At 41.8% G+C, this 10,675-nt stretch overlaps 1 protein-coding gene across 2 annotated transcripts in view; it reads left to right on the top strand.

The window, feature by feature from the left end:
• Positions 1 to 934: 934 nt before the first annotated feature.
• PDS5A (PDS5 cohesin associated factor A) overlaps positions 935 to 10,675 on the top strand; it is a 76,613-nt gene continuing 66,872 nt past the window's right edge. Inside the window, exons 1-2 of one of the 2 annotated variants that reach the window (XM_083861149.1) lie at positions 935 to 1,024; positions 1,811 to 1,981. In XM_083861149.1, coding sequence (XP_083717275.1) covers positions 998 to 1,024; positions 1,811 to 1,981 — 198 coding nt within the window. In that variant the 5' untranslated portion in view covers positions 935 to 997. Of the gene's footprint in view, positions 1,025 to 1,162; positions 1,215 to 1,810; positions 1,982 to 10,675 lie in introns of those variants that run through there. The other variant, XM_083861150.1, reaches the window with a different exon arrangement.

Here is a 10,675-nt window from a genome sequence, read left to right as displayed (position 1 = left end):
ATCTTTCAGCTGTCACACACCTGCTCTGAGCCGGACGGGCATCTAGAAAACATTTCATAGCCACTTACACTTCAAACAGACAGGATACATACTGCAGATTCAAAACAGACAGATATATCTCACTTTGCTGTTGACTTTCCAGACATACCCCATCCCTTGGAAATATGAATATTAAATTACAAAGACATTTTGCACGGAAGGATTTCCTGAGTTGGCCGGCGAGGGCTCCTTTGGTCTGCATATTCGAGTTTCGCCTTAAGATTTATAGCCAACGTGTGAATGCTGCTCTTTCCCCTCATCTGCCTGAAGGCCTGTTCACTCTCCGCGCCACCGCACACCCCGTTTCCGCACAGTTTTCTCTATCCCTCTGCCCAGGCCCCAGGTGCCCGCAGCCGTCAGCGGCCCGGCTTCCATAAGGGAGCGCCAAGGTAACTCTGGCCTTCCCGCCCGCAGCCGGGATCCCGCAGGCCGGCCCGCTGACACCGCCGGCACGGGCACGGCAGCCGGGCATCGCCGCCCCAGAGGAGCCTGTCCTGTCGGGCCCGGCCCGGCCTCTCCGGGCTTTAGCGCCAGGCCGAGGGGCACGGCCCGCCCTCCGCGGCGCCCCGCGCGGTGCCGGACTTACAGCGCGGCCTCGCCCTCCGCCCCGGGGCGGGGGCCGGGGGCTCCTGGCGGGGCGTCGCCGCCGGCCGCGGGCGGGCAGGGGAAGGGAAGGGGAAGGGGCGGGGGCGGCGCGGAGGCTCCTCCCGGGCTGCGCTTCCCCGGGCGGGCGGAGAGCGGCGCTGGGTTCCCGCGGCGCACGCTCCGCCCGGGCCTCCCCCTCTCCGGCCGCCGCCGCCGCCGCTGCTGCCGCCACCGAGCCGCTCCCCCTCCCCCAGGCAGCGCTCCCCAGCCGGAGCCGCCGCGCCGCGGAGCAGGAGGCGGCGGGAGCGCCCAGGGCAGCGGCCGGCGGGGAAGCGGCGGAGCGGCGAGCGCCACCCGGCACGGAGGCTGCTCAATGCTGCACCTTCCGGAGCTGCATGAGGTAAAGGCGGCTCCGGTCCCGCTTCCCCCCGTGCTCGCTCCCCGCTGCTGGCGGCCGCGGGGCTGTGTGCGCGGAGCCGGGGCTGCGGGCGGCTCTTTGTGGGCCCGGCCGAGTGCGGGGCGGCGGGGCGGGGGGAGGGTGCGAGGCCAGGGCTGAGGGGACATGAAGTTGCGGGAACAAACGGAAAGTGGTGAGCGGCCGGGCCCCCGCCCCGGGGGGGTTCCCAGGGGCGCGGGAGGGCGGACAGAGGGCTCTGAGGGGATGGGGGGGGGCGCGGGGGGGTTTTGTTTGCGCTCGCCGCCGCCTCCCTCCCTTCCTCCCTCCCTCCCCCTCTCCTGTTGGCTTCTCTGCCTCCCGATAGTTTTGAGGCCTAACTGTTTAGGCCTCGTCTCCCGGCTCGGGGGCCGGTGTGCCGGCTCTGAACCACCCCCTGTGGCCGGGAACGGCGTCCCCCGCCCACCCTCCGGGCCGTAAGGGGCCCTCGGCGGCGGGATATCCCTCGATCGGGCCCCAAATTTCATTGTAAAACCGTCGGCTGCGAACTAACCGTGTTGGGCTGGGGCAGCCCGCGATGAAAGGAGGCGCCGCAGGGCAGCGGAGGGCCCGAGCCGCGGGGAGCGGCCGCGGGCCGGGCCCAGCTCCCGCCGGGCTGCGGCGGGGACAGCGCCGGGGGGCGCGGCCGGCGGGGCCAGAGCCGGGGCCTTCAGCGAATTGAGGGTGAGGAATGGAAAAAGAGGGTTAGAAAGTCGTTTCCATTCTGCTGAACTTTTGTTTTCTGACCGATAGAGGCCGGTAGAGGACTGTGGAGAAGGAAAGTTTATAACCAGCAGCGCCAGGATGGACTTCCCTGCTACCCAACCAAAACCTGCTGCCGACGGTAAAATCATCTACTATCCTCCTGGAGTGAAGGAGATTACGGACAAAATTAGCAACGATGAGGTGGTTAAACGGTTAAAGGTGAGCAATTGTGACCACCACCCCTCTCCCTGCAACTTTTACTTGTTAAGGTAAACATTTTATCACTGGAATGGAGAACTGCCAGAGTTTTGTTGTCCTTCCTGCCTACAGACAGGCAGGAATATTTAAGGGAATATGACTTCAGTGCTTTTCTTTAAAAGTGGAGGACCCATTTTTCCTGTTTTTGTAACTCATTACTGTTCTCTTGTGAGTTTGCCCAATGCCAGAGTTGATACATTAACTGCTAATTTGTACGAGAAAGATATCCACATTTTAGGGAGAGATCTGAAGTGGAATCATAAGTAATAATTACAGGATATGTTAGCAAAATATTTTTTGCAAGTTAGGTGGTTTTTTGGGTTCTGGCATTTGAAGAAAGTATAGTAGATCTACGTAAGGGTATTCTTGGTTGAAAAGATCACAGAAAACAAAGCTTAATTTCTGGAGTTTATGGATGGAATTTTGAAATAATGTAGAACCTGCTTCAGATTTTTTAACTGTGTAATACATACTGTTTTTTTCCTATGTAGTATAACTGACAAAAATGCTAAATTTTCATGAGCAAAAGAGATTGTTAGAAAAGCATCTTCTCTGCTTATTTGACAGCATCCTGAGGGAGTGCGAGTCTTACCTCTTTTTTATTTTATTAATCCCTTCTTCCACTGGAAAAAAAATGAAATACTACTGTGATACATTGATACTGTGATTTCTTAAGTCCATGCTGAAAATTGAGAATGAAGTTGAGCATTGATCAAATATTGACACAGCTCGTTTGTTAACACCATGGTCTTTGGACCAAAGGTTTTTGTAACCTAGGATTTGGTCCTATGCCCAGGGTGGAGTAATAATTTTTAGAGATTGGAAGTATTCTGTCATCTCATGGTCTGTTTCCCATGACAGCAGTGACTCCACAAAGACTGAAAAATAGAAATCATGGTCTTGGCTGGTCAGTTAGTACACTGAAAAGTTTTCTTAGCTATAAATGTGAAGAGAACATAGGCTTTGTGCTTTGCTTTTTGAGCAATAAGGCACGTGTCAGTGGTTTTTTTTGAAAATGAGCCTTGTTGTCTATCTGCAGTTTTGAAAATTATTGAATGGACATGTCCAACCTAGTATTTTCAAAACTGCAGTGGAATATTGCCAGTTACAGGAGAGGATGCTAGAGTTGACTCTTTAGACAGACACCTTGGATCAGTCTCTGAAATGTAGAGGAATGCAGTTTTGACGTGATCCTTGAAACCAGTGTTTTATTTTGTCACTGTTGGTGGACTTGGAATTATAAACTATGTCATTCCTAAATAATAGCAATAATAGAACTTCAAAATCATCTATACATGTTTTACTAAATTCACATGTGTGCATTAGACATAATTTTCTGGCTAAGAGCAGACTTTTTTTCTGTCATTTTTTAAATGAATTATTGTTATGGAGTTCAGACAGCCAAAAAATTTGAGACTAACTTTAAATGGAAACAAATACTTTGCTACTGCATCTACCATGACTGAAACGGGAGAGATTTTTCTTACTGTATTGGTACTGTTTAATCTGAGTTAGAGGAATTTTTTTTGTCAGATGTTTGCTTTACTGAAACATCAGGAAAATGGGAAGTACTGTCCACTTTAGAACTAAACCAACAAGTATATTTTTCTTTATGCTTTTGTATAACATGTGCGTTCCTGATGAAGTCCGAGCTTCTATATATCAACTTAATTTACAAAAGAAAATTCATTTTGGATTGTGGAATATTATGATGATGCTGTGCGTGGGATGGAAATGCTTGACAAAGTTTTATTCCATTTCTTCAAGTTTTCTTCAAAAGATAACTTTCCAGAACTTTAAATATGACTTAATGATAAAAGCCATCTTTAACAGAATGTACCAACTCAGGCATGAATGAGTTCTTGAAACGAGATTTTTTTTGTCTTCTTGGCCATGGGTCAGTCAAAGATGCTCTTCAAAAGAAACAGGAGGTGTTTCTTACAGAAAATGTGCAACTTAGAGTTTTGGCCACCAGCATGTGGGTCTGATTTGGGGGTCAGTTCCTGCAAATTTTTGTTCTTTTAGCTTGTTGAAGTCATGGTCAACTTAATTGGTTGCAAACTTGTGTCATTATTAACAAGTTTTCTAGTATCTCATCTGTATTTTTGTGTCCAGACCTCTTCTCCTAATGAAAGCGTTTCTTATTATTGGAGCTTGAGACGTTCTGGGCACCTGTCCCAGAGTGCCTGAGCAGCAGCTTCTGTGCCAAGGACTTTTAAAAAGAATGTTTTTATATCCTTTCCCTCCTTCTGCTTGGGGTTGTGGGTAATAAAATGTAGGCCAGATACTTTCAAAGTGTTTTGATATATCTGTATGATAACATTATCGTTGTCCTGGAAATGAAAATATTGAGATTTTTAAAATTAGCATTCATCTTTTGAGGGATGTAGAAAGGAAATGCCTCAGGTTTTACATATGGCAAATGAAACACAAGTTCAGGTGCTTAATGGAGTCAAAGGTAGTTTCTGGTGTGATGGTTTGGTTCGTTCTTAGAGTGAGACACTGTGTGATGTATCGTTTCAGCTGTTGAGGAAGTGATTTTAACTGGTGTGCTGTGGCTGGGGTCAAGTGTGCATTCAATAGATCCAGTTAAGATTAACCAAACTAGGCAGCTAGCATGTAGCAGACTGTTGAGGTTTACTGTACTTTTGAATAAAAAACCCTTTTTTTTTTAGGTCTTACTCTTTACAGGGCAGATGCTCAAGTTATATAGGGATTGGTTTTAGAGCCTCAAGTCAGATGCTTGACAATGTGGGGTAAGGCTTGTGAAGAGGGATGGTAACTTTGACATAACCAAGTGGTAGAAGGGGAAAAAAAAAACAATTGTAGGGCACTCAAGAAGCTCTCCTTCAGTTCCGAGATCAAACCAGAACCTAAATAAAACTTGAGAGCAATGGTGTTAGCAATATTATATTTCTTTCCATAAGATGGTTGAAGCTTGAAAGAAGTTTTAGAAACTTGGCATCTGGTTTGCTGAAAGCTTCTTTATGACTGTTGAATTTTTTTCAAAATTGACTCTGTTTTATTGCCGTGTTAAACTCCAGACTTATGTATTGCTATCAGTAAACCATTGAATCTCAGATATTACTTTGATCACAAGGGAATATTTAAATATCATTTGTATAAAACATTTTAGTTATTATGAGTAAGATGAATAGTGATGTACTTAATTGTCAGATACGAATAGTCCCCTCAATCCAAAATGCATAGAGGCTGCTTTTCTCAGTGATTGACATAAACAGCTCTTGTAGGCAAAGCCAGGACTGCTACCAAAATATGTGGGGCTCTCGTGTGTTTGTCCCAACCTCTGTTCTGTACCCTCTTTACAAGGGTGCTGCACACCAAAATGGAAGGGTTGACTGGGTTAAAACTTAGTAGGGAAAAAATCCCAAACAAACCAACAACAGAACACCCACCCCTCTCCAACTATGTTAATTTTAACCTGAACCATTTTCTGGTGTAATTTATCTGGAGAACTCACAAATACTTGGGCTGGCACAGGGGAAAACCCAACTTCTTTTTTTGGCAGTCCTACCTTAGAATGTTGAAGAACTTCAGAGTTGATTTGAATGTGAAAGTTAGCAGATGTTTTCTTTTGAGATAGAGATGCGGACATTTGCATTGTTTCTGGAAAACCATCATGCCTGCTAGAGTTTTTAATATAAAAGAAAGTGCATGATAGTGAGTTCAGATAAAGCTTTGTACTAAAATCCGTATAGTTTGGTAAAGTGTAAGACAAGTCTGTAGAAAAAAAGAACATACTTTCAGTGCAGCATTTTCTTTTTCCTAGAGATATCAGTGTAAACAACACTAATTAATGAAATCTGTAAAAATCTGTAAAAAGCACATTTAATTAGATGCTAAATATACAGAAGTAAAAAAAAAGTTTCTGAAACTTTTCAAAGGAAAAGAAATGATAAATTTATTTATCAGCATGGAAATTTTAAACAGGTTTAAGGCAGCATTAAAATAGGTTTCTGTGAAATTAGGTTTTATAGGTTAGAATTTAGTGAGGGAGATACAGTTCTTTATCATAGCTGGGCTGGGATTCTGTTTTTTGTTTTGTGAGGAGTTGGGTTTTTTTGGGGAGTGATTGTCCTTTCGTTATTCAATCGGTCCAGTAGTCTTGTTCTTTTTCCCGTGGTGACAGTTGGGCAAGGCATTTGCTGTGAAAGTTGCATTTGATTTCAATGCCCTCACACCCTTTCATCCTCTCTCCAGTTCTCCCCCTGCCATGCCCACCCCAAGGCCTAGCTTGTGATCATCTGGAAGAGTTAACACTGCAGGTGTGCCTTGAGGTCTTCCCTGTCTTGTCCCTTGGTTTTCTTAGTTATTACATGTATTTGTGTGAGAACAAAACAAACACCCTCCCTTACCTTCTTTCCATTGTCTTTCCGTATATTCCTCTGGTTGTTGGGTATTGGCCCCTTTGTAGTTTGGCCTATTGTGTTTCCATACCACTAGAAATAGCTAATCCTAACAATTTGTCCTATCATGCACAGGCATTTAGCTTTTTAAGCATCTGTTACATCATGTTAAAATTGAGAAAGGTTGCTTGTTGTTACTTAAATTCTGGAGTAGGCTGTAGTTAGGTGAGAGGGAAAAAAAGTTACTGTTGACTAACCATGACATTTCTGCATAAGTTAATGGCTGCTCTCTGAGGTGGGGTAGTTAGGTGTACCTTTGATCTGACCTGGCTTTTACCTAGGTAGTTATTTTAAACAATACTGAAAAATAGCAATTAAAATATCATCTGGTGGAAGAAAATCTGTTGTGTTACCCACAGGAATTTGGTATATTTGAGAGGAAAAGGTATATACATGTTAAGTGGGTTGGATAGTGTATTAACTAATAAATGCTCTTTGCTGTCATGGTCTTAGATGGCATGGGTGACTTGCATGTATTTACACGATTATATTTAGGATTTATAAGTAATTTTGTGGAGGTCATACAGCCAGGTTGTAGAAATGATCCACAGTTATTTTAATAATTTTAAACTTTCATTAATTGTATTTAACTGCAGACTGCAGTTGCATGTTCTTGAGCTCTTGCTGGCCACATAAGCCTAAAGCCAAATTTTTAATTTGGTTTTGCTCATAGTTTAATCTTTTTAATTAGTTTGAGTCTTGTAACAATCAAGTTTTTCATTAACTAGGACAGGCCACTAGTCAGAGAAGAATAAATTGTGTTCTGATTTTTTTTCCAATGGAATATTAACCAATTGCTTTGTAAATGTCCCAGTTTTGTCAGTCCTTAGAGGAACAGACCATGTAGGCTTACCAAGTTCACCCAGATGTTACTGAATTTCAAACTGATTGATGATGATACTCTTCCTTTGTTTTTGTATCTGATAATTTTCTTTTGTTACAAGTGCATCAGCAATTAATGGCAATTTCACATGTACAATATTATTCTAATGGTTTCCCAGCAACACTAAGATAAATGTATTGTGAAAGAAAAAAAGCCCCCATTTGAAAGTGAAGGGGAACCCAAAAGGTTACTGAATTAGAAATGATAACTTCTGGTGTTTGACCACTGAGATGGAGAGACTAGTTCAGAAGTCTTTATGCCCTTATTTATTCTACTATAAACTTCAAATAATTTAAAATCTTATTCTTACACTAATGCTTTTTTGTGAGGTGACTCCATGATGTTAATTGCACTTAAAAGATGAGGAACTGAAGAATTACTGAAAAGGAAAAAAACCAAACCCCAATACCAGAAAGATAAGCTGGTTTCATATACCTGATTTGTTATTTCTAAATTGTGGCTTCTGAAGGTGAAGTGCATTCTGTTGCACTTAGTATGTTCAGACTGAAAGTTTCTTTGATTTCAGTTACCTTTCTAAGTGCCCAGGGCTTCTGTAAATCAGGCCTCATCATCTCTCCTAAAAAACCCAGAAAATGACTTATGTTTCCTGTGAAAACTGTGTTACAGGCTGTTTTACAGGCATTGTATAGAAACTTTGTAATAGGTGAGAGGATAGCTTGCAGGTCTTCAGACTTTACCGTGTCAAAATACAGCACAGAATATTCCTTTTCTTCAAGTATTTTCCTTCAGTTATAATATTCCATCTTTGATAAATTAAAAAGGTGGTCTTTGAGCATTATGCTTCTCTGCTAACAACTGTGATTAACTCTGGAACAAGTTTTTAATGTGAGTGGAACCAAGTAATGGCTTCAAGATTTCACTTGTGTTTGGTGTTTCATTTTGTGTATGTGTGTGTAATCACTTACCAAGTACTGTATTAACATTAGTATTACAAAGATGGATTAGAAGGTTGAAAAGTACAGGATTATTTACCTTGGAAAAAAGGTGAATAAGAGTTGTTGTGATAGTAATAAATTACAAATTTCTGGATTTGTCTCCCTCTTCTAAAACTGAAACAAACTGTTGAAGGGTCAATATTACTTAGGGGCATACTGGAAGCCTGTGGCAGACTAGAACTGTACTGATGATGTCTTCAGTATAAGTGACGTGTTTTAATCATATAAATCACTTTTGGTGAATGTGCAAGTCAGTATATATTTTTATGGTACAATGTGAGAGACTTTTTGTGAATTTAAATATTTTAAATAAAGTTTGGATACAAAATCTGTGACATACTGCATTCTTATAAGGAGTTTATATCCCTAAGTTTGCAAAACAGCAGGAGCTTTAGCTATGGTGAAAGACTCATGAAGGAAGTGTTATTCTATTACTAGTGTTATGAAGTGAAAGAAAAATTATCCCTGGGCTTGCAGGCAGTAATATAGAGATGATTGATAGAAAGGGAAATCAGACATACATATGTGGTTACTTTTCTACCTTGTTTACTTGAATCAATTCATACTATTTTGCCTGCTTAATGTCAATGCATCTTCTGCTATGTGAAAGAAAAACAGCAGACAAAATAATTAGCAGATCTTTGGTTCACAGTATATATTACAGCCATTTAGTCAGTTTGGTAGGTAAAGAAACCAAACTTTTGTGTAGCCCCCAGTCTATGTTAAACATTGTTCATATCTGAGGGGTTTTTTTCCGAAGTGCAGTATCTTGTTAATCACCATTGTTATCTAGAAATCAATCTAAACCACATGGTTATTATTGGTGTTACTCAAAGCCATGTGTGTTTTGCTGGCTTTGCAGCTGCAGTAAACTATGAACTGTATTCCCACTGCTGTGCTGACATCAGAATTTGGCTGTTGTAAAGATCTCTTAAGCATGATGAAATACTGCTAAGGAGAAACAAAGATAAAATTGGCACAATGTAGTTGCTGCTCAGGAGTGAAGATTGAAAACTTTCTGGTACCTGGATAGCACTGGAGATATTCTAAACATGCATTTTATTTATGTGAGACCTAAGATACATACTTACCTGATGGAGGTGTCAGAGCTTCAGTGTTAGGATCGGTTTTGCAGCTGCAGTGGGGGAAAAAGTCTTTGAAATTTACTGTGTAGGCTGACCAGCCTTTTTAATGTCTTATTCTCAAGTGAGTTCCTGTTTCTTTCTAGTTGTTCAGCAATGTTACCTAATCTTAATGGTGCTCTATTGTCTTCCATGAGTACAGCCTGTCACGTTTTGCTGGAATACAGTTTGGTAGTCATTAGCATTTTAGGCCTCATGTCTTCAGTTTCTAATGCTAGAAATTATGACTTCTCTCTCCATGAGATTTGTCAAAACTTTTCAAACTATTGAAACAAAGAAAAAGTTTTGTACTGGAAAAATACATTAATAAGCATTAAAGAGACATGTCTTTTCTATTTACCAGTAATTTTTGAACAGATACTGAAGATGAAAGAGAAGGAAAAAGAACTTTTTTTTTTTTTTTTTTTTTTTTAAAGGATTTTGGAGAAGTTGGATATTTTTGGAGTTTTCCCATGTACCGTTCTTTGGTGTCTACCACACCTGAAAAATGCTTAAAAGTAAAAGTAGCTAGTTTAGTACTTAGTAGTATTGGAATTTGCTTGCAGATATTAAATAATTCCCCTCCTCTGTAATTGTCTCTCTTTCTTATGGCTCTCTGAGGAAATAGCCTGGTTGACTGTGAGCTTAACATCTGCAGTTTTAGAATACTTTTTTAAATGTTATGTAATTTACTGATCTTAAAACTGTTTTATCCATGCATCTATTGTGTCAGCCCATTGAAAGACCAGTAAACTTGTGCTTACTATGAAAGTCTTATTACTGTTGTTCTAAGTACCCAAAAATCAATCTCTCAAAAACTGGAGGAAAACATTTATGTGTCTCAGTTTACTTTGTATATGTGATAGAACTTTGCCTGGAAAAATGTTTTTACCTTGCTTTTCTAACAAAATAAGTTTAATTTCTTTGTTACTGATCTTCCTTGAAGTTACATTAGTTCAAAACTGGCTGGCAGTTGGACAAAGGTTGCAGAGATAGAACACTTGTCTAATTGGTGCTGAAGAGAGTAGAGACATCTGAATTCTATTTACACAAAGGAACATGAACCAGCAGTGTTAAACATTTGAAAAGGCAGCAGCCCATGTGCTAACTGGAATAAATTCAACTAATTATTTCGTGGGTGTTTCAAATATTTTAGTCTATCTCCTCCCCCCTCCCCACATTTCTGGACACCACACTAAGGAAAGTATGCAGGTAATGCAGGAGGATGAGAGCAAGGCAAGGGATGCAGCAGCTCTCTGAGAGGAGAG

The sequence above is a fragment of the Zosterops lateralis genome, assembly GCF_965231275.1.
Source record: "Zosterops lateralis genome assembly, chromosome: 5".
Classification (NCBI taxonomy): Eukaryota; Metazoa; Chordata; class Aves; order Passeriformes; family Zosteropidae; genus Zosterops; species Zosterops lateralis.
This window is presented reverse-complemented; position numbering and strand designations above follow the sequence as displayed.